The sequence below is a fragment of the Cataglyphis hispanica genome, chromosome 10 (assembly GCF_021464435.1).
Source record: "Cataglyphis hispanica isolate Lineage 1 chromosome 10, ULB_Chis1_1.0, whole genome shotgun sequence".
Taxonomy (NCBI): domain Eukaryota; kingdom Metazoa; phylum Arthropoda; class Insecta; order Hymenoptera; family Formicidae; genus Cataglyphis; species Cataglyphis hispanica.
In genome coordinates this window covers 5,651,350-5,676,667 of record NC_065963.1, presented here as the reverse complement: position 1 = coordinate 5,676,667, position 25,318 = coordinate 5,651,350, and the positions used below count along the sequence as shown (strand labels likewise).

The 25,318-nt window shown below is 41.3% G+C and overlaps 1 protein-coding gene across 6 annotated transcripts in view; it reads right to left on the bottom strand.

Annotated features, from left to right (window-relative positions):
- Positions 1-25,318, bottom strand: part of LOC126852423 (pseudouridylate synthase RPUSD2-like) — a 113,280-nt gene that overhangs the window by 5,835 nt on the left and 82,127 nt on the right. For all 6 annotated transcript variants that reach the window (XM_050597230.1, XM_050597228.1, XM_050597229.1 and 3 more), the window contains 2 exons: positions 13,927-14,149; positions 1,887-1,974 (listed from right to left, as the gene is read on the bottom strand). In XM_050597230.1, coding sequence (XP_050453187.1) covers positions 1,887-1,974; positions 13,927-14,149 — 311 coding nt within the window. The remainder of the gene's footprint in view (positions 1-1,886; positions 1,975-13,926; positions 14,150-25,318) is intronic.

Here is a 25,318-nt window from a genome sequence, read left to right as displayed (position 1 = left end):
GTTGAATAATTTTATTATTGCTGTAATATACGTAGGAAATGAAAGAATGAAGAAAGGAAGAAGTATTGCTGTCTTTCCAATTGCATGACGCTTTAACGACGTCTGTACGCGAAAATTAATTCGACCAATCGTCAGTCGACCCGAGGTCTCTTCGGGACCACTTGCTGGCAGACGAGAAAAAGGTACTGGAGAAAAAAGAAAACAAAGTGGAAAGCGACCCATTAAGTTGGGAATGGCGTTTGCACCATCCATCGGGTATTCGCGCGTAGGATTATTTTTGCATTAATGCCCGACGTTTTGTTGCGAAAGCCCTTGTTAACGAGCTTCGAAGGATGGGGGAATGCGACCGACGCGACGTACATTCGGTGACATTTGAGAGGAAAAATAGCCGGTAGCTCGTAGCTCTCGCAATACCTATCGCGAATCCCAGACGTAGATGAGTAAAACTTGCAATCGCTGCATTAACGTTGTATAACTAACAGTCCTGCGAGAACGAAATAAGAAAAGAAGAAAAAAGACGAAAGGAAACAAAGGCATTAAAATTTTGTAGCTTATCGTTTCTGTTCTTTTTCCGATAAGATTTATGTTTCATTTCTCCAACGTATATGTTGCTTTTTGTAAAATCAACCTTTTCACACAAAAAGATTTAACCTTATAAAGCAGCGTATCTCTTTGTAGGTCGACGTTTCATATAAAGAGAGAGAGAGCATAAGCTTTTTTCTGAAAGAATTGAATTTACAAAGAAACTGCGACATGTGTATTGTCGCGCATACTTTATTACGATTATGCCACGGATGGAAATAATAACCGAGATCAAAGTGTCGCTAAAATGCAAAACAAAAGTGAGAACTTTGAAATATTTTTTTTCGGTGAGCCTTGTAACCGTTAGTTACGCCAATGAATCACCGATACACGGTTTAATGCATCGGACTCCCGGAATTGCCACCAGTGCACGTGTCCTTTAGTCACGTGTTTTTACAGCATTCGCGGCAGTGCGACATTATCGCGGACGGCAATAATAGCGCGGAGAGTAAATTATCCGTGATTTGCGAGCGGCGTAATGCGCGCGATTAACATTTTAATAGCGCGTTTTATTCGCGAGACTTCGGGTTTATATACGAATCGCCCACGCGCACATTTTTCCTCTCTCTCTCTTTTGTGTTTCCCCCTTTTTTTCCCTTCTTTTTTTTTTTATCGCCGTGATACTGAATGCGATGAATGTTCCACATTCAGAAGTATCAGGAGAGATAGATCGATGAGGACCGAAACGTTGCATTTTAAAAAGCTCGAGCTCGTCAAAGGCCCTTGGCGCACGTCTGTTAACCGCGCTGTTTTGTTCCGTTAGTCTGAGAAAAACGACTCGTTAGCGACGATTTACGTCCGCGGAAAAAAGAAGAGACCGCTAACGAAATCGGAAGCCCGTTTAACGATGCGAAGGAACGAATGTCCGTGCTTCCGATTGTCGACGGAGTGAAATTTAATTCAACGAAACACATAAATATATATTTACGACGAAACGAGGGTCTCTTCACTAAAATACAAAAGACTATAATTCGGAGATTCTAAATTTAATGGATCTCTAACGTTTCGGGAGCGTGCTCTAGGAATAATTTTTAGCATAAAAGGACATGTTATGTACATAGATAAAGATACTTTTTGGGATCACAAAAGAGTAAATTGAGAATCAGCTGACTTCGAACGTCAAGCGTGATGATTGCGTGGAGACTGTCGAGGGACGTCATTCATGCAACATGACAGCATGCGATCTGGATGAATAACGTGTACGTATATGAGTGTGTATGTGGATGTATGCGTGCGTGTGATTCGGTAGACAATACGGCACAAGCAATTTTCTGGCAGTACAGTTCTGGCAGTACACCACTTACAGGGATGGAGGCGGGCTTGTTGACCACGACGACGTCCTCGTCCATGTGTATCACCGTGATCGGCTCCGAGGTGACAGGCACCTCGTGTCTGCAACACACCAATCGCAACCAGCTTAACGTGGCTTTGTTCCATTTGCACGTCTCGCATATACATACGTACGCAACGTGGACGCGTATACGCGCATATATATATATATATATATATATATATATATATATATATGTTATATATATTCGTACATGTGCGTAATTCGTACATCGCAGCGTGATATTCGCGCGACAGGTACAGAGTATTATACTACTTGTGGGAAGCACGAGTGTAAGCGTCGATGGACTCGGATAGGAGATAATCGACGCGTGATCACCGTTGTGTAACGTTGAAGAGAACAACGCTGTGTTCGATCGTTCAATTCGATAATGGCGGGCCGCCAGCCGTGTTTAACTGCCGTTGTCGATTTCTTGCCGCTTGCGTTTAAAAACGCCGGAATATTCGCGCTTCTGCATTCAGTATTATTCCGCGCGAATCGATCGTAAAAGTTGCGTCGGCCGGCATTTTCATACACACGTGCGAAAGCGAAGCGGGTAATAACGTAAAGTGCCAACGCGGCGAACCGAACGTGGCGTTCCGCTTTTATCTAACATTACGGTAAACAAATTAACGCGACGAAGGGGGAAGTTCCCACGAAGGCGAGAGAGGAAGAGAAGGAGGAATAAAAAAAAAGGAATGAGGAAAAAAGAAAGAAACTACGGCAGAGAAGGTATACGCGCGACGGCCCCAATTATGCGTCCCATCTACCTAATGCATTTCCACTTCGCGAAACTACGACCGCGAACGTGTCCTATGCACGTGCATTTTTTCCACTCGAGCAATAAGGGGACTTGAACAGCATGACAGAGAGGAAGAGAATGTCTTCGGGCGCTTCGTGAATTGAATTTGCGAAATCTTTTTCCGTCACTTTGCGAAGTGCCGCGTTCGCGATAAATGGCGATAGCTGCGAATGAAACACGCGACAAACAGAATTCAATTCGGCGCGAGCAAGACGTGTCCGCCAACTTTATAGATTTTCGCGGAAGAGAGAAAATCCGCGCGGGTGACGGTTCCCGAAACTCGAGAACTAATCGCGAATCGATGCATCGTTAGGGCTCTATTCTCAGACGAATCGCTTCTTGGGAGTGGATCGGAAACGACGGGATGAATCGCGAAACTTACAGCAGCGCGCGCACTGAATCACAAAAAGTAATAAATCATAAAAGTAGATCGAGGATAGATTTACAATGGCATTTCATAGCTGAACGGAACAAGCTAGCTTATTCTTTGAAAATACAAAGTAATACTTTTCTAGGAGGCATATTAATTTATATAATTTAATTATGTATAATATACATAATTTAATTAATAAAACACAAAAAAATCTCTAAGGTCGTTGCCTCGTCCATTACGTCACGTGCATAACATTAACAAAACCACGATGTTAGTCACGCATTATTCTAATGTTTCAGCACTGCTCTATCAAAAAGTTATGTACATGTATTTATTGTCCTTTCCCTTTAAAGCGGAAAGTGAATCACTATGGAAAATGAACAATCGAGGCTTGTGTATACTTATCCTGAAACATATGCCCTTTACAGTTTTACTCGACATATTTTCTTCTCCCCCTTTTCGTCCACGAGTGTCTCGTTAAGACAAGTAATTCACGTGGGCGAAAATGTACTATGTACGAAAGCCGGAATAAGTAACTTCTTCCAATTGGCTGTCACGATATTATGCAACCTCACAACGAGAGGCAATAAATCGCTTCCGTCTCGTAAATCACATTTCCGCTCCAACATTTCGGGTCCGCCACTTTCAAAGTATCTTTGTCGCACATACAGACATTCACATACACCTCGCATATACCCTCTCGCTTCTTGAAGTTCGCGACAGAATTTCGAAGCGTGTCACATAAAGGGAACATTAAATCATATATATTCGATCCCGTCGAGATGGCGGCGGATAACACAATGTGCTCCGCAGGAGAAGTGTAATGCTTCTCCTATCCTATCTTTAGTGACGCTGGTAACTATTCCAGGTGCTTTGTCACTTCTGTAGATTCCTCTTTCTCTCTCTCTCTCTCTCTCTCTCTCTCTCTCTCTCTCTCTCTCTCTCTCTCTCTCTCTCTCTCATTGCCCATTTCTCAATAATTTCATCAATCTCCAAATAGAAGGTTTAAATTCTCTAATTTAATCGATTAACAAACAAGATGCAATTATAGAATTTTTTGCAAATAGATCAAACGTGATAAGACATAATTTAAATAAAATATATAGAACATCCGTTCTTATATATACTGAATCGGCCTGATTGATAAAATTGTTCAGAAAAAGTCCTCTCTGTTATACGCAAATTATTTTTTTTTATAAAAAAAAAATTTCGTCACTGTTCTGTTAATGTACACGATGATCGATATAATGCATATATTCAAAATCGATGAACTGATTCGGAGAACTTGCTTTGCGTCCTCATCCATTCGCGAATCCGTCACGCCGTTGTTTCTCTCGTGACATTTGGAAGAGTGCGACATCACAATCGGTTTGCGTGGCGCGTGTCGAGAAACGGCGACAACTGCGGCCCAGAAGTGCCGAGCCACTTCCAAATTTAACGCGGGTCACATGCCGATGTCACACACGCGTCTTCGCGGGATGTATACGCGCCCGTGCAAAGCGATATAAATTACGCTGACAAAACACACGTCGGACGTTATTATTATTCCCGGATCCCCGAAAGACAATACCTTGTGGGGGGAAAAAGCTATTGTTGTTCGTCAGACGCGGAACGAGCAGAGAGGCGACGCGAATTTATTTTTGGCGCGGTCGCAGTTGCAATAGCGAAAACGTAACTGCCAGTTTTCGACGATCGACGACGCTCGTAAACGCGTCAAGCAATTTACTTTGAGAGACGCGTCTCTCATAGTAAAATATCGCGTTTATCTAACCGCGCATTATCGAATGTGAGAGACAAGATTGAACGGCGCTCTCGATAGCGTCCGTTATTCCCAAAGTGTGCCTCGGTATCATCACAGTCGATTATAAATGATATAAATGGGACGGAGTGCATTTTTTATCACGTCGGAGAAGCCCATCGGATGATCATTATTACAGTACGAAACGTAACCATAAATTCGGGGAATCCCGCGAAATGAGGATTATTTTATAATGAATGAATTTTCGGGAAATTTCGGTATACGCGCGTTTACATTCACACAGGTAGTTTCTATATATAACAGAATAATATTGACTCAACTCGCGGCATACCGCAGTCGATGCAGTTGACGCACTTGCGCGTCCAATTTGTACACGCATTGCGTGTGTGTGAGTATTAAAATGTTGTTTATTTTAGCAATTTTAAAATTCTCCACAAATTATATATAATGTCTGTTCGTATAAATAAATGCACTCTCGAAACGTGTCAGTTACTTCCATTATGCTCTATTTTTTGCCGTGCTGTTTAAGGATTAAATGTATACACATTTTTATTTATATAAATTTTATTATTTTATATATATATAATGTTATATATAATTTTACATATTATATTCTCTACTTCCCGAAATAATATTGATTCTGCTTTCGCACAATCAACGGCTTAACATACGATTTAATATTTACATAACTCAACATTTATTTCTGTATTTCGCGATGTGACGTGCACAAATTTTAGCTACCGACTCAATACATTTTATACATCAGTGCTCTTGTCGAAAAATTTATTTAAACTCGCGATTCAATCTGTACGAAGCGACGACATAAAAAAAATTTGACAAACTGCGATATTAAATCTTCAGTGCACATGCATAATTTCTACGCGCCTTCTACAATAAATGCGTCAACATTACGCAGTCATGAGCATGCAGTTGCCTTTGATTGCGTATACATGTGTGTGTAAACTAATTAATATATAATTCACATAATATGAATGTGTTGTAATCGCGGCGCGTTCCAACCTTGCCATCGCGACCAACCATAACGGCAAACGGCGAGGGAAAGCAACATCTGGCTTTGCCTGCTAACCGTATCATTCCGTGTTTCGAAGCGAGCCACTTCCGCGACGAGAGATTTCGCCAATTCGTCTGAAATTTATGATAACGATATTCTAACGAAATCAACGAGAATTCACGTGATAATTTGTCGGTCATCAACTCTTTCACGTAACAGGTCATTAGTGTCGCGAGATTATTATGTTTGAGCGAAATGATATTGTAATACGAAGTAATCCTCGGCTAATATTATTTTTACACAAGATCGATTATTATTAAGCTTTTACTAGAATTCCAGCTTATATGCATGCGTTTGTCATAGTATTGCCTTCTCGTAACGATCGTTAATTTAACTTAACGACGTATTCGATACGATCGCAGCCCTTTTCGTGGAAGATCGATGTAAACGCACGTTGCTACTAGTTTCCGCCATAGAACCAGTAACAGCTTCATGCATGAAACATCGATTCAGTCCGATACGCTTTAATGTGTCAAAGCGATCTGTGCATTGGCGAGTGACTATTTGAATCCACCCGTGCGAACTATCAGGCCCTATTGGGACAAAAGCTTGTGTAATGTATAATGTCATTACCGAGATACAGATCGGTCAACTGCGAACGGACTCTCACCGTCAATTGTCTATCAAGCGACGTCGACTTCCCACAAGATTTGCAAATCAAATCAATCTATTCAGGTTTGTTCAATTACGTTGTCATACTTTACAGCTGTTTTATGTCACATTAATTTGTTATAACTATTCAAAACTGTATAATTATATATTACACCACAGGCCATGTAATAATTAATTTAGAATGTTATCATTTGAATAATATATATTTTAATAATTTCTAAATATTTTACTAAATTAATAATAAATTTGTTTCTAGTTCCTTAAATAAATATATAAATAGAAAAATTCAATTTTTAAATTTTATTAAACTTTTTCTAAATTTTATACTAATTTATATTATGATTTATAATCATAATTCATAATTATAAATATTTTTATAATTTATTAAATAAATTCTATTAATAATTTCTTTATTTAATAAATATTTAAATTTATAAATTATATGAATAATATATATTTAGTTTGATTCTGATTCTCTGCGATACATTTTTCTCTTATCATACAAAATTATCACAGTTGCCGACTGTTCGCGGAATCTTTCTCCGCATTATCTCTTGAGAAAGAATCTTTCCCAGAGTTCATTAGCTACTTTCTGCAATAGCATCGCGTCATTTCGCTTCGTTAGGCTCAAACCGACAGCTCGATTCCGAACATCGGTTAAGTTTCCCAAAGGCACAAAGAGAACGTAAAACGATTATCGAACGATCAAAACCGCGGGATAGACTTCGGCACGATAAAGTTCAGCAGGACAGCAAGTTGATAGGTAGATAATCGCGTTAATTCCGCCGGATTGCAAGGCGAAACTCAGACTCTTGTCAAGCGATGGAATGCGCTCTCAGGACACAGCGGGGCTAACGTGGAATTTAGAGACACGAGCGGAGGCCACGCCACCCCATGAAAGTAACAAGGTCGATTGACACGAAGGGCCGCGGCAACAAACCGGGTTAATTGCAGTTAGAAACTGTCCGAGCTACAGACGGCTTTCCTAGACGTGTTCTAAAAAACAACGTGCTCTAATGCCACGTGTATGTCGAGTCGCGCGAATATCGATCTCAATTTTTCACACCTGCACTTTTTATCCCGTCTATTTTTTTTCGCTGTGCTACATAACTCTATAAATATAATTATTTTATATGTAAATCGATAAATCTGTATTATTATTTTTCGCTTAAACGCCAGTCGTTGAAAGCGCTTGTTTCACAATCGTTCGCGAAAAGAATTATTTCTCAATTTTATTCGCCGTCGATTTAAAATGGAACACAGATTCGTACGTACATTCGTTCTACATTTTCGATAAACCGATATCCGGCGGTTGTTCAACGTCGTCCGAGAAAAGTGCTTCTGACACTTCATTAGAAAAACGAGTAGAAAATGACAGAGAGAGAGAGAGAGAGAGAGAGAGAGAGAGAGATGCGGCACAAAGACGCGCACAAATTATGGCGATCCGGATAACATTACGGTCTCAAATTGCAATTCGATTGGGAGATGTCAAATTAGAATTTCATGAGAATCTTTAATTAATTTGAGCATAGATGATTGACCGCGGGACTTTTAGACAAAGAGGCTGCAAGATGCGCCGGCTCCTTCTTCCCAACTTCGAATTACAACGTCGCGACCGATAAATACACTCGGAGATTAATCCATTGTAAATTACACTCGCCGAGTTGTTGGTTTTTATCGTGAGAAAAAAAGTCGTTCGATGTAATTTCCTCCTCTTGAAAGAAAAAGGGAATTCTTTATCGCATTTCCTGTCGACAATCGTTACATAATTTCGATCGCAAAAACTATAAGGCCATCTAGGTCGATCGAAATTCTTGCCTATTTTTTCTTATGTTTATAAAAATATATATTCCCGCGCCTTTCATACAAATGCATTCAAATAAGCAATTATCTTTTCTACTATCGCGCAAAATTATTCAATTTTCACGCGAACTAACCGGAAGCGCAAGAGGAAGCGAGCGCCTTCGGTGAGACCGAAAGGCTTAAAAGAGAGACTGGCGGCGGAGAGAGAGTGATGTCAGGGATATAGGCGGTAGAGAGAAGCGTGTCGCGGGGGTCGAGGGCGCGACTGGAGGCCCCGGCGACAGGTTGATTTATTAGCGTGAACCGGGTTGCACGATGATATCGGGCGAGGCAAGGGGAGGTCGGAGGTCGGCCACCTCCTTCTGCGCTTCGCCCTCGCGTAAAACGTACGGAGAACGCCCGCTGGTGTCCTGTCTTATCGCGTCCGGATCACGCACGGAGAATTTCCATGCTCGGGCCCAGGGGTGCGCCCCGACATACCTGACGCACTTCCTGCGCTGACGCGTTTCCGCCTGCGAGAGTCCCGCCTTGATCATTCCGATTTATTTCTCGGCTCTGACGAGCGAAAAATTTGTGACAAAAAAAATCTCTCTCTCTCTCTCTCTCTCTCTCTCTCTCTCTATTCGATATTATAATCTCTTGTATTCAAACATTTTCGCTTATCACGCGATAGGTATGTCCCACAATTGGTGTCTCGCTACGTTAATGTTGCGCACCCCTGTTCTAGGCTTCTTGCACGCGTCTTCGCGATCGATCTTAGCGTTGATTACTCTTGCCGCCGAGAGAGAGAGAGAGAGAGAGAGAGAGAGAGAGAAAGAGAGTCGATCAAGAAGCGGATATTAAACGGATTATGCGCTTCTTCAACAAACATTACCGTCCGCGAGGGAACAAGTTCACTGAAACTGGAAAAAAGACGGTGACTCCGATCGATGTCGTCGCAAAGAAGCGTCGCAAGATTAATCGCGGAGGGATGATAATAGGCGGATGTGCGTCATCGATTCTACTACGTTACTAATACGATGCATCGGTACGGGGGGAGGTGGAGGGGGGAGGGAACCGCTCTCCTGCGAAATTATACAGGGGCCCCGATGGCTCGCTCGCTTACGGAGGGACTCCCTTCCGGCTAATTGAATCATCCTACCCAATTTCCCGCATCGCCGATAGAAGGGAGCGCGCGAAATGGAACGATTCCGGAATGGAAGGTCGGCGACGAGCGAACTCTCGTCACGCCCACGAGAGTTTTCTCCAAAGACCCTCTTTCGAGAGGCTATTCTGGACCATCGATCTCGACGCTGGATACTGCGCGGATCCATTAATTAAAAAATGGAAGATCGAAAATATATGCGCATCTCGCCGTTGAAACTGTCCGCTTAAAACAGCTGATCTCATAAAATTATGATTTCTAATAATATTACATATATATATCGTGAGAGAGAGAAAGAGCGGTTCTTGCGCTGGCGAACCTTCAGATCTCTATCTTCATATTCCGTGAATATTAATAATTAGCTATTCGCCTTCAGTCATAATCTATAGATAATAATCGAATCTCCGTAATTTGCATTCTGTTTATACGTAAGAACCTTCTGTTTCTTGTCACTCGTAAAAAAGTAAGGCTCTCGTCTTGCATTCGCGGATCTGAGACACGTTGTATGACGTCAACAGTGATAGTAAAAACACGATAACACGCTATAACGTCTCTCTCGATAATACATACGTATTAATTACCACAGTGGCAATTGAGCGCTCAAGAAATCAATTAATCTGCGTCTTGACGAAAGAAAGAAATGCATCGGCGATTCAATGTTACAGACACATTACGTTATAAATAGAAGATAGATAAATATTTCATTAAGTTCTTGCTGTGGCAGTTATATTACTAGCAATTATTTGAAAAAAAAATTATAAAACAGAATTTAATGATATATAAACTCTATTTAAACATTATGACCTTTTATAAATTTCTGAATAATAATAAAACAATATTCCGTAATAAGGATGACACTCCTTCGAAGACAAGACGAAAACAAAGTATAGCGTGAAAAAAAATATATTATCTTTTGCAAATAATTATATATCAACATAATTATAATACGAGTACTTTACGATTTCCCGGCATAATACGATCGAAATCGTACAAAAGTAATGGCTATGCCCGAACGATTGCCGATTGTGAAAGATCCGCGACGTTATCCAGCCATATCGCCGAAGCGCGGATTGCGAAAACGCGCGGTGTCCTTGGTATCGTCGAACATATACCCGTCCTTCGAGACCCGTTCAGTCGTCTTTAGCTTTCTCGCCCTCGAGGCGAGATCGCCAAAGTTGTTCTTCGCGCTTCCTTTCTTCTCGATCGGCGTCAATTCCCCTGAGGGAAGTGACGGGAGGCCTTTCCCTTGTCCTCGAGTCGCGGATGGATTCCACGGCGATTAAACAACGACGATCCGACGAGCGAACGATGCCAACGGAATTTTCGAGAAAATCAGCTGTTTATGGGCAGAAAAAGAAAGGCGAGAAAACAAAATTGAAAAGTAAATTAGTTTGATTTAAATTCCGTATAATTAACATGTCGAGAGAATGCGTGAGCCCATATGTGAATAGCATCTCTTTTATGTGGACGTTCTTATAAAAAAAAAAAATGGCACAAGAGTACCGCTAATGTGTGAATCGCCAAGTGGGCTATTCCTTTCTTCTGTGCGAGAAATTCGCGGCGACTGCGGAGACGGCGTTTCCCTTAAGTGCACTTTCTCGTCGAGAAAATGTTTTTTTCCACAAGCTCAACAATGGCGGCGCGAAATTTTCGCACGTCACATACGTCGCAGCGTGGTCCCGCGAGCGTATAATAAATACGAACGACATATACGTACCGTGTCGCGGTCGCCGCCGACTAACGTCACAACGGCAGCGGAGGTCGTCAATTTACTTTCCATCTATCTCCGCAATTGGTCGCCAATCGTAACAAACCTACCGTCGACGCGATGATTGTTCCTCCTCGCTTCTCTATATTTGTATTCCATCTTTATGCAACGCGCGTGCACGAATGGTAAAGCGGACTATTGCGCGCGTAACGTGATTGCTCCGATAATGCAAATACAAACTGCATCGCGGCAATTTCGCCTTGACGACCTGCATTATTTTCGCGATCCCATTTTAATTGCGAGGTTCGCGGGCAAGAGACAATAATAATCATGGAAATCCCGCTCGCGTCCACGAAGATATCTGCCATTATAATTCCGATTAGTAAATACCGAAAGAGCCAGCATTCCGAAAGTAATCCTTTTTTTATCATCGATTTCGAAGAAACTCGATAATCGCACAAAGTCTCTCATCTCCTGTGAATCGCTTCTCCTCTACGATGACGGGCATCGCATTGTTAATTACTATCCGGTCGGCCTTCACCCGGTTAACTTTGCTCTCTCGTCGAAAACTCAATCGTCGCTTATGTTAGTAGAGACCCGCTTGAGAAACGCGCGTTTCACGTGTCGTCGCATCTTACACGTCGCAATATGTGAAAGATCAACATTAGGTAGTTACATTCGCGAGTAATGAACCAGCCGCAGAAATTTACCATCACAATGACAATAGACACGAAATGTAGGACAGCATAAGTATGTGTGCGTGTGTGTCGCGCGCGCGCACACCTGAAAAATACAATTACCGGGATAATTTGCTAGGGAATTAACGTGTGCAAGTGGACGGACCAAGAGTATTAACGGGACGCGAAATAATTTAAGCCAGCTTCCCGAGCACGTTCGTACATCTCGGCAGAGAAGTAGGTTTTCTTTTTTTTTTTTCTTTTTTCTCCTTCGATTCGAGAAATACAATTCATCTCTCACGAGGCATTCGCGGAATCTGAAGGATGTTCCATCCGCGTTTATCTCTAATGGCGATGCAGGAGCTATGTATATCCGGCATACATCCTCGACGGCAAATTCTTATGATGTACTCTGCCGATAGCGCGAGCCTCGTTGAGCGTTGGCGCGTTTAAAAATGCCGAGAGACGAGAACGGCATATGGATTCTTATATATCCGTGCCAAGGATAATCGCGCGATAGTCCCGGCCATGTGGCTCCTCCTCGTGTACGCACGAGGATCCCCTTATCTAACGCTCTCGTAAGGTGATGCGGATGATTTACGAGTCTGCTGGACCAATCCACCGCGCTCTTTCCATCATCGTTGCATACATACACGCGCACAAAAAATACACGTGCGTTACATCTACGTCTTCGAGTATGCACACGAGTTGAATCTTCGTGAATGATTATGTCAAAATTGTTCTCCTGTTTTATTTGAAAAGATATCGGATATTTTCCGGATACCCCAGACATTTGTGACGAAAGGACGAACGCTTCATTTTCGTCCTTTCCATATTACGAATAACAGGTGCACTCCAGTATGCGCGAATTAAACCGTTTATATGCGGTTATTATGCATTTTAGACTTCTGTTTCAAGCACCCCGCCGCTGTAATCCGGCGCTAATCCGACGCTGCCCGCTCTAGTTGAGCCGCTTTCCGCGCATACGTTTCCGTCCCGTAAATCAACTAAATTACATCCGCATTAGATATCCGCGCATAATATAACGTAACACGCGCAAATACGAGGGCATAGATTGCCCCGTCAATAATAACTGCCTGCGTTCTAACGTCGATCTCTCGCGCTCAAAAGAGAAGATAATTAAAAATCTATATATATATATACAGAGAAAACGGGGGGATAATCCTTTAAGCGCGGAGTAACATGTCGATAGCAATGATATATCGTACTTTGCGCGCGGGGCGAGACGAGTTTAAGCCGATATAACTCGGAAATTCCCCAAATTAGACCCAATCTCATTTGCGCGCCCGGGCAATGTACGCCAAATTCCCGGAGCTCTTCTGAAATCAAAGTAAATTCCTGCCGAAGCTAACCTGGATTTATACGAGGAGAGGGAGGAGGAGAAGGGACCAATAGGCTTCGTTAAATATGTACACCGGACACTCTCGATGTCGATCGAATTTCGACCGATAAACAAGCTCCCGCCGAGAAAAAAAAAAGTGGATTTACGCATTAAGAGAAATCTGATTATATATATCGAACGCTCTGTATTAATAAATAAATAAATGAAACATTGCCTCTTTTAATGAATAATAAACATAGCACTTTGGTGTTATGAAATGCCATTTTAAAAATGCACCACCAATTTACTGCTGAACACAGTTAAAAAAAAAAAAATAATAAATAAATAATTAAAACAGAGAAAAAGGAAGAGAAAAAAAGCCGCCGGAATATAGTACCCGTTTTTACGCGTCGCGCAGGATTGCGTTCCCGCGACTAAATAAGCAGCATGGTATCGTGGTAGAGACGCGAAACTCTCTCGTTTTAGCGCGCTCTAACCCCGCCTATTTTATTCCGCATCTCGACGGCATTTCGATCCCCTCTCTCCGCGATTCAATCAAACTTTCGTCGCGACTCGAAACGCACAATAGGCGCGACAATTCTCTCCGCGAGAATTCCGGATAAGCTGCTTCGCGCGCGCGCGCGCGCGCCCGCGGTGACACGCGGTGACGAAAATCAATGACGGCTGAAGCGCGACCGCTTCCGCATTTCTGCATCACATACCTGTGAACGACGTTAGCCAGGAGATCGTTGTGCCGTAACCTGTAATCGACGTCCACCTTTTGATAGTTGACTGTCAGCGTGCCGGCGCGTATACACCTCTCGTATTCCTCGGCTGGATGGGCGCGGAATTCCCTCGCGAAGACCTCCAGGATCTTCTCGCCGACCCATCGACCTTTCGTGAATGTCGTGAAAGTGAAGTAATACGGGTATACCTTACGGAGACCTGTAACGCACACAGCGCACCGGGAGACCGGCCGTTAGGACCGATAAGAGAAAACGATAGCTATCTATGATCCTCCCGTATAAGTCACCTTTAAATGTCACGGGGGCTTAATGGGCTGTATTACGTTACATTATGTTACGAAATGTAATGCCGTAACGATGCACTGTGAGAGCTCTCTTGCAATTAATAAGAGATTAAGCATCCAGGTAGCATTAAATGAACATGCGGGAAATACGAGAATATATATACAGGATGTCTTATAGATAGAGTATGAATGTACAGTGTATTATTTCTTATTAAAAAATGAGCATTTTTCTTTTTCCTTCTTTTCATTCATTTTTGAATCAATTACAGGAAGAAATTTTATTTGAATGAATATAAAAGATCTTTTTTATGACAGTGAAATGTGCTGTCGGACGAAGAATTGATAAAATTTCAACAAAAGTTCACTCAAGATAACAAAAGTTTTTTCTCTTTTAAATCATTCAACGTTACGTATTGCGAAGTTAATAAAAAAAAGAAGTAGATGATAATTTTAATATTACCGATTAAATCTTTGCAGTAAAGACAACATCAAAAATAAGATATCTCGAAAAATATATATTTCCGGAAATATTGACAGATGTTTGTTTTTGACAAGAAATAGGTAGGTAATACTGGCAGTATTGAATATCATTAGAGACTTTAAGTTCTTACAATTATTTGCTAATCTATTACGTCATCGTGTCACTCCAAGAGCGATCGCTTTTACGAACAAAATTTACGTCAAGATTAACATAAAATCGATCGCATCCTTCTCTTTCGTAGTCTCCGATAAAAGGACAAAGAAGAAGGAGAAGAAGAAGAAGAGAATATATTTAAATTTCTGGAACATCCTGTTACCCCTCGAATAGCAAATTGACTTGGAAATTCGTGCTTTAAACATTCCCTTACGCAACGAGTTCACGATAGACATATACATACATACACACACACACACACACACACACATATATATATATATATATATATATATATATTCGGTAGATATTTCATTTTTCCTTCCTCATATTAAGTGGAAATTAATCCGTCGAGCCTCCGTTATACCTTCAAACGAGATTCTCGCCCTAAGGGGAAAGTGGAGTGAACGGCAGGTTGATTAATATGCCAGGATAAGAGGAACAATTTTCTCAGTTTTCCCGCGCGGAGGAAAGATCCTCCTCGGCGAGAGGTTAATGAAAGATATACAGCGTTTTATAAATTCACGCGTGCCACGTTGCGCGTGAATTTATAAAACGACTCTCGTCACGCGCGTTTGATAGAATAATCTGATATCCCTAAAAATTATACTCTCGAATAAAACTTATCGCCTCGCGTTGTTGCACAATATCATTATTCACATCAATACGGGAACAAAGATGAAGGGGGACGTTCCTTAAGTCGTTACAATTTAAGAGAAATACTCGTGAAAATTTTACGACACTGAAATGACTTTTGTCATTGTCGCCGATAGCCCGGAGGGTAGTTTCGCCATTTCAAAAACAAGTACTTAGAGTCCTCCGCTTTGACAATCGTGTCAAGCGCGATTCTCCCGTTGTTTTCCAGCCAACGGAAGAAGAACATAAATACCGAGGAGAGGCTTGATTAATGTCCCGTCGCGCGTCCAGTCAAAGGCGCTTTTTTCGATTTTATATCGCTAGAACACGTCGTTTAAGAAACAATCCTCCCCGTAGGGAATTAATGAACGTCTGACATTTAAAATGAAAAAAGCGCAGAATTACTCGACGCTTAATATTGCAGTATAAACGTTGCATTAAAATAAAAAAAAAAAAGATACTATTTTTATGAAACCCTGTGTATTTTTCTCGACGAAGAGAATCGTATTACCATGATTTTTAACGTACCGTATATATATATATATATATATATATATATATATATATATATATATCTCCCTTTCTCTCAAGCTAAAAATAAATTTATTCCAGCCAGAGTCGAGTACTTGCGGGAACAGAAATAACGGAAGCATGATCGTTATACAAAGACTTTTCGAGTGGTCGACGAAGGAAAATTGGTAGAGGAGAGCAAAAACACGTTCGCGCGGGTCAAAGGGACCGCACGCGCGGTTCACGTCTGCGGGAAAAGTCGGAGATAAGCCGGAGATAAGAGCTGACCTGTGTAAGATCGAAACGGAACGACGGAGGAGAAGATCCCGGGTAAACAGAAACAGTTCGCGAAGAAAAGGATCCAGCTTTTCTCTCCTCGCTCACTTCACTCGTTGCTTTAATTAAATTGCCCTCGACACGCCAAAACGCGGTCGACAACGATACTCGCGATACTATTCTTCGCCGGAAGAAGAGAAGAGGAAGGTCATTTGACAATCGAGATGTCTCGAAAGAAGTAGCCGCGCACGGCTGAGGGAACGATTGATCTCTCTTGAGCTTTCAGAAATAGAAGCGTCGGGACGCGGTCGGTTAGCCAAGAGCTTTTCGAGAAGCGGAAGGAAATCGTCTTCAAGCAATAAGAGAGCAAAAAGGAACATGATCGTGAAAGAGGAGAAAAGGAGGGAGGAAGAGGCGCAAGAAAAAAAAGGAGAGCGAGCAAAAAAAGAAAGAAAAAAGATAGGCGGCCTGTTTTATGTATCGTAAGGGTCGAAAAGTTCCTCTCGACGTCCTCGAAAAAATATTTCGCCTTCAGCGAGAAATTTCTATTATGCAAATTCATATCTCAGAAATACGTATCCAATTGCAACATAAAAATTTACCAACGCATATATACATATTACTCTTCTTCGTATAATCGTAATGAGAAAGAAATTCAATTAACGAGATCATAATATTAGTGGATGGTATCGTTGGTGTCGCAATTGACCGTAAAGTCCGCCTTTCCCTCGCTTCGTTCGTTTATTTTCCAGACGACGGCGGATTCCGTCGAATCGACCGCGATCGTGGCTTAAAGTAATTACGATGCTATTACACCAGCAATGGGACACGACCGCCTTGCTCATTGCAGCGGGCCAGTAATTGCCCCCGATGTCGAGGTTGTTTCCGGAGCCCCCTGCTCACATCGTACCATATACTTTCCTGCTCCCTTTTGTTTCTCTCCTCCCCCTCCCCCCCCCTTTCCCTCTCCATCCCCGCGCGTCTTACCATTTTATTCCGTAACATCATCCGGATTCCATGCTCTAGGTCTCTCCGTCGATACCCGGAAAATCCGTCTAGCTACGCCCACAGAATTTCGCCACGGAAATCTTTCTCCCTCGTCGACCCCGAGATATCCCAAGCTCTCGCATTGTCGACGCAAGATGTACATAGAAGTTGATTTTCCACCCGAAAGGATCGAAACGTCTGATACAAGCTCGTAATTTGAAAGGAAAGCTCTTTTTTCCTTCGAGAATTTTGAAATGCATAACCGCAAAGCTAAAGTCGTATTCTATATGACTGGTATTTTATTCAGTATCTTTTTAATAGCATCTTCTTTAATATTTAATATCTCAACCAATTCCAAGGTGGATTTTAATAGAATTAATCATCAAGACGTTCGATGTCGAGGAATAAAAGAAATAAATGACGAATAAATGAGATAGAGATTATATGTATAGTTAATCGTATTAAAATCTATTTCAAATTTAATTCAGAATAAAAAAGCTCCATTTGGTGCTTTATTATTTTTACTTTATTTCTTTCTAATATATTATTATAAGATATATAAAATAACCATTATTAGATATATAATTATAACATTAAACTAGCATCAAAAATTAAATCCATCTCATATTTCCTTTAAAATTATATCCCGTGTTGTAGTTTTAATTCAAACCTAGTATTAAGCACTATCGTGTCGAAGGAGCAGTACTAATTTTGTACAAAACAGAGTGATTCCTAATATCGATTATCGGCCGTGCCTTCGGAAAGTCGAGAGGGAACAAAGCTGCCGTCATCGTGAGTCACCTCACGAGGGTTATTCGAGAGGAGGTAGCCCGAAGGGGTAACCCAAGGCCCTAAACATCTCGCCTCGGGTTTCGAATGACGCCTTGTTTTACGAGTAATAAACCAATGGCGGTATCGTCGTGCGGGCTGCTTCGGGTTTCATTCGCTATCGATCGTTCGTACACAACACATGTGCTTATGTACGCACGGCCGCTTTTACAGCGACAGTAAACACCATTCCACCCGAGTTGCAACTCCGCTCGGCATTTTGCCGACGCTTTTTTTCTCTCCCGACTCCATTCCGATACTACTTACATAGATGATTATGATAAGGCGCTCCCTCTTATGTTTTCTTTATTAAATTGTATATATTATATAAAACATTAAATTGTAATATACACAATTTTTTTCTCGTATATAAATTCAATTATATGTTTAAATATCTAATTATTAATTAAAATACAAAAAATTGAGCAAGCACGTTTAATCCTTTTAGAAAGTACTTAAATTCTTTTTTTTTTTTTTTGCTACGATGTTAATAATGACACCTTTAGTATCGATCAACTAATTTATGTGATCAATTAGTCGATAAAATATTCCCGCGTAGCTTTTATTTATTTTACTATTATTACTGTGAATAATTCACAGACGATTCACAAAATACGATCGAAAGACCCGAAGCTCCTGCGGGAGAAATCCAACGAAAATAATCGTCCGTTCCTGTGAAATTCATGAGCGCGGTGCGGTGTGAGCGGCAGCTGGGTATTACTATATATTTGACAACAAATTTTATTGAGGAGCTGCCGTAAATATCATTTCTCTCTCTATCTATCTCTCTTTCGCGAACTGAAAAATTTTTTCCCTTCATAATCTTATACGATCTAAAGGCAGAATTCTGTGCGCTATACGCGTCATCGTATTTCCGACATCCGTCAAATTCAGCCATTGAATAAAAACACAAGCCATAGCAAATGTGTTATATGTAAACATGTATATGTAAATATAAACAATCCTCAAATTATTATCACAAAATATAATCCACGCGCGTAACCTCTACACGTTTCAACGCGCACTGAACGATTTTCTTACTCTTAAAGAGCAGCGTACACATACATTTTTTTAAATCTGTGATATATAAATTCTATGTCTCGTCGAAAGAAAAGGAAAGAAACTTGCTGTAAAAGTAGCCTTTTTATATAAAAAAAGAAAAAAAAAAACGCTGTATCTGTTGCATCTAATGCAGGTCAAAAAATTTTATAGAGAGTTCATATTTTTTATAAAAAGAAACTAAACTCTTGATAGAAGGTGCATGTATATACACGTTTATCGATTCAATTTTATTTCACATACAGATCTATCCATTTATTTATCACATATCTCGCGAAAATCGAGCGGCGTACATACACATACACCTGTCACATTTCTATTCCGTGGCATTCGCGCAGCCGAATAAACGGCAATAATAAAATATGACTTAAATCGGTTCGCAATTCTATCCTCGAAATACCGTATCGATCTCCCCTCGCCCGATCTACATATGTATAATTCATAACATCCCGCGCGTTTCACCTTCTTTCGCGCATATTTTCCAATACGTGTGTTTCACGCGGCAATGTGCATGTGTTATCGCAAATCCTTAATAATCGCCATTCTATTACGATTGTCAAGTGAAAACCGCGGCTGTTCGTGCCGCGCAACACGCGTAAAACGCACATCTGCATGCGGGCGGACAACGGAAGGAAGCTGCATCAACTCGCACGACTGTAATCTGAATGCTAGATGCATTCGGCGTATCACGAGATAAACTATAAATTCGCGAGCGATGTTTCTCGTCGAATAAGTCGAAACAAATCTCTTTCTCGCGAAAATCTGATTAAATTCCGCATTATTTTCTCTCAAAAAAAATTTTTTTTTTTTTAACATTCCATGTTAAATAAGCGCGTTTTCGTTTGCAAAACAGCGATATGTGAATTTTCTGCAAATACTATACGTTACGATTCACAGCACACAATGATGCTCGATGCATTGTTCCGCGGATCATCGCACCGCACGCGAATCTCGTATAATCTCGATATACTTCCCCCCCCCGCCGACGACCGCCAGTAAATTCGAGGCTTGTATTGCCATCTGCACAAGCGGACGTATGTAATTCGCGCGGAGAGATAAGATTAGACGCGAATGCAGAGTCTAAAGTTTATCGTTACAGAAAGCATAGAGATAATGAGGCATGGTAAAAATTAATCGCAGCTGCAATCGATGCACTGCGTACTCCCCGAAACGGAGATTTAAATATATCACGAATATATAATCATTGTAATCTTTATTCACGAGCCAACAAAAAGCTGTTGATGAAAAATTAGGTGGACTAAATAAAAGCTATCAGAACTCCCGTTTAAAAATGTCAATCGTGTATTCCAATTATTGCGACGTCTATGTGTGTGTGTGTGCGTGCAGAATTTTATATTAACACTGGCTGATCCCCGATTGAGCGTTACTACTTACACAGTTATATACCGTTAAAAACCGGCCACTAGTTTTTTTATCTCTTACGAATCTCAAGGTAGAATCTAGTATGCTTTCATTATAATAATCGTATATTTCTTTTTCCGTCAAATTTTGCATTACATCGTGAGCGCTGTTGTTTCGTAAATAGAAAATACGATGTATCATCAAAACGCTCTTTCGCGTATACATTTACTCTCAGATTAATTAAAAAAATACCTGTCCTTCGATATTTTGAAATCGCAAAACTCTACCATCATACATACATACATATACATATACATACATATATATATATATATATATATATATATATATATATATATATATGTGTGTGTGTTGATAAGTGCGCGAGATTTTAAAATGCCGACTGTATGAAATAACGAACTGTTTTTCTCTTTTTTCACACGCGTTACATTCGCCCAGGTATTTAATCCCACGTCCTAAATCTATCGTTTAAGTCAGACGCGTCCATCTAATGATTACACCACGCAACGATTTATAAGCGGATCATTAAGCGACAAGTAGTTCATCGTTATAGGTGATCAATGTATATATGAACTCTGCCTTAGCGATGTTTAGCATATCGCGCGCACGATGTGTGTTTGTCCTCTGCCAAATGCAGGATGAAGCACAAACTATCGTGAGCCAGCACACGTGATCGCGAAGTTGGACGAATTCTTCGTCACGCACGTCAGGTTGTTTTCGTTGGTTCTACATGCCGTGAACTAAATATGCAAGACAAGGTTGGGGGGGGGGAGGGACCGTTGAATATAAATTAGGCCGTTTCGAACGAGCAATTCTCGCGAGCGACTCTCTCTCTCTCTCTCTCTCGTTCGAGAAGGAAGATCGGTTCCTCTCGCTTTTCTTTAAATAAAAAAGTAATGTTTTTTTTTAGATTTATATTTGTATATCAATTCTTAAGCGCGGTGCAGGAAGGAAAAATTTGTTACCGGAAATAACGTATGCATTCCGTTTGCCCATTCCTCCTCCCATTTTCCTGCGATCGGAGAAGTTCGTAGACATCAAAGTAAGGAAGCTCGTAAAACATGGAATAAACTTACAGTCCTATATTACGACGGCGCGGCGGCCTTCTGACTTCTATTGCAGTCTCTATTTCTCCACAGACTATGTTACATCGCGAGCTACGGAATCTCGGGGAATGTTGCATTTTCATGACATTACGTTGCGTTTCAACGACGCATCACGTTCCCAATACCATGCTCACGATGCTATTCCTACTATCTCGTTAATTAACCAATTAAGCGTTTCAGCCGAGCTTCGTTCGCGTTAATTTCCGATATCCGCCATCAAATTCACCCATCTCGCGTGATGTAATGACGAAATGCAATATTGCGAAGTGAATTGAAGGGACGAGCGAGAGAAAAACATCACTCTCTTGTCTAGCTGCTGTTCTAGCAGATATAAAAAAAAACAACTCATTACAGTATGTAATTAAGTATGTAATTAAGCAAGTAATCGGCAGAATATAAAACCAAATAAATTTAAAGAATTAAAGAATTAAAAAAAAAAAAAAAGAATTGCGACTCGCTGTCATTATAACGCACCGAATATGATGAAATCACCAACAATGAAATATGTCACGTGTCGCGGTTGCCGCGCTCTATAACTCGAGAGCCTCTTAGGCGTGTCCTCTACCAGAGAGGACGCTCAGGAAATATCGCACAAGAGCTTCCGTCGAACGAGCTCCCGTGTTCCCGCAATCGCGAAGGGCTGCCAACATATTCTGCCCTCGTAAAGAGCGTCGGATGCCAAAGTGCCAAGACTCGTCTTTCGATGAGGCGGGTGCAAAGCCGCGAGGAGTGTTTTCGTGGCCAATTAGAACGGCGCGCGTTGGCGGATCGTAAGAGGACGGTACAATACTTCTCGAGATATTTCAATTACGAATAGGGAACCATCCCTCTTACCCCCCTCCATCTCTGTTAAGTTTCACTTTCGGACGAATCAGCTGATTTATAATTAATTCGATGAAAATAATACGAAAAAAATGTGTGCGATATTTATCTTTAAATGATGTCTCCGGGGTGTTCATTGTGAATAAATTCAGCCTTCGCGAAGAAGGAATTAAGATATGGACGAGATGGAAAAAGGAAAGAGGGGACTGGCTAGTCGGGGCCGAATTACCGAGACCGAGGATTTCTCGGCTCGATAACGTACGCCGGGCTTCTTAACTTGGGGGGATAGGGTCGGATCTAGATTTGAATCACGTAGAAACTCGCGGCTTCCCCAATCTTTGCTCATAAGTTGTAAGTGTACGCGTGTGTGTGTGTGTATAAGTTCGTGCGAGTGTGTATATGTATGTGTGTCGGCCCGGGATAGCTGATCGCAGATGGCGAAGATCCCATCGTGCACAGCGCGCGACGATATAAGCCGACGTTTCGGATTTCAGAGCTTCCAAATCCGGCGTTTGTGCCATTACGAAGTACCTACTACTACCATCGAAACGGCAAAAGCCGCAATTTTGCCGAACAAGACTCACCAAAATGGTATCATGTAGCTTCCCCATCAAATATTAAGTGATATCATTGCCTGAAAATCTTTCATGTTCTCCTAATATTTTTTTTACGAACAAATACCGATGCTGAAGATCATTCTTTCCTCTAAGAAATAAGAAAATAGACGGCAAATTATTGTTCGAATATATATATATTTATGTGTGTGTGTGTGTGTATGTGTAACTTGGAAAAGCAAGTTCTTTTGACCTACTCTGGACAATGCGCCGCCCTTAATTCCTACACATACCTAAGGCATCTTCGAGTTCGATCGAGCGTGGTGTCTTTAAGGGGCGCAAGATGCACGGGGAATAGGAGAGAATGGCGGGGGCGTAGTCGTGGAGAACATACCTGCAGCTGTCTATCTTCCAAGTGGCATTAATAGGTCTTTGTTTCGCCGACAAGAGGGAGGGAGAGTGAGAGTGTGTGTGCGTGTGTGTGTGTGAGAGAGAGAGAGAGAGATGCGTCGCCCGTGCGGGTCTATTATTCGAATGTGGAGCAGATATTGGTTGTCGATATTGCCAGTCGCCCGTCTAAATATCCGATCGATCGATCCCTTTCTCGCGTCTCTCTAACCGCCCCCTATACCCTTCGCCACTCCTCTCTCACTCTCTTTCTCTCTCCCCCTCTGCCTTCGCCCTTTCTTCGTGCGTCTTCCGCCGACGGCAATTCCGTATTCTCGCCTCGACTTCCTTCTCCTCCTCTCTCTCTCTCTCTCTCTCTCTTTGCGCACCGCAAACGGCCGTTATCGCGAACGGCAACCCTAACTCGAGATAATGAGCTCACGTCGGCGTGCCTCACGTATCGCTCGATCCGACAATGCCGGCCGATCGTTCCCACCCGAGACGGTACCGTAGCTTTTCTCTCCACACGTTGGATATACTATACTTTAATCGCGCCAACCGACAGCGGCATGGCGAGAGAAACGCCGACTCGAACTACTGAAAAGTTAACCGTACGCTCCGTATGCAGTCTGCGCGATGCACAGGAGACTCCCTTCTAAGATAAAAGCGCTAAAATTCCGACGTGTTGTTCTCTAATATTTCGACTTAATAAAAATTAAATTAAACGATAAAAAATTGTTCACACGTTATAAAAATATTTGGATCCGAAGGCGTGACCGTAATAAGATAAAGTTTATCGAATAATTTTGATCTCATCCGCCTATCAAGTTTTCTCTGTAACGTTAAAAAAGCATTTATACTTTTATTTTCCTTAATAATTAATATATTTATAGTAGATTGTTTATGTTGTAAGTTTTTTGAATCAGCCTTTCTTAATAAAATCAAAACTTTATACAACAGCGTTTAATTAAAAGCCTGAATTTTTTCTGTACAAAATCAGTATTTATGAAGAACCTGCGTCAATATAATATCTTAAAATTCACATTCTAATCTAAGCAAATGAATTTTAGAATGCTTATAATTCAATCCAGTTTCTTTGCCATTACTTGTAAAGCGTAAACCGTCGCAGTTAAAATAAAAAAAAAAAAATATTTCTTAATCTCATAACATTGCAACACCGCTTGAGGATAGCGTATTCGCCTCAGCCGCTTAGAATCGTTAAACTTAAAAATCGTTTGTCTGAAATGATGGGTAGCATCCGTTGGCTGGAAAAATGTCGCGGTAGCACGAATTCGTGAAAACGAATTGGGCGGAAAAGCGAAGTGTCTCTATGGTATTCGCATCGATTATCGGACGCACATATCGGTACACGATAGACCGCCGATAAGTTCTCTCCCCCGTCCGCCTCTCGTCGAAATGGTAATTTAATTATTACCCGGTCAGCTTTTCCATTTCCAGCGCACGAGCTTGGATTTCTCGCCCATCGCGTTATCACATGGATTCGTCATCCATGGCGATAATAAGCTCTCTGCCTATGGACGTATCTCCATTTGATAATTCTGCATGAAGCAAGACTACCGAGAGCTTGCGTATCTCTCTCTCTCTCTCTTCCTCTCTTTCGAGTATCCGGTTACTCCAATCGCGGGACACATATTGGCACAAGATAAACCAACCGAGTCGAAATATATTGACTTAACTGCCATACAAATAATATCTTTCACGTACCGGAGAGTTATACGCGAGTTTATATATATGACAGTTTTATTCTACAAAGAGATATATTAAACTTGTTCGACAAGGGCCGTACCGGCATACGAAGCGAATACGCTATTGTAGCTTTTTCTTTGAATTCGCCACGGAACACCCTTATACGATCGAAAGATTAAGATAAGCATTTCTTTT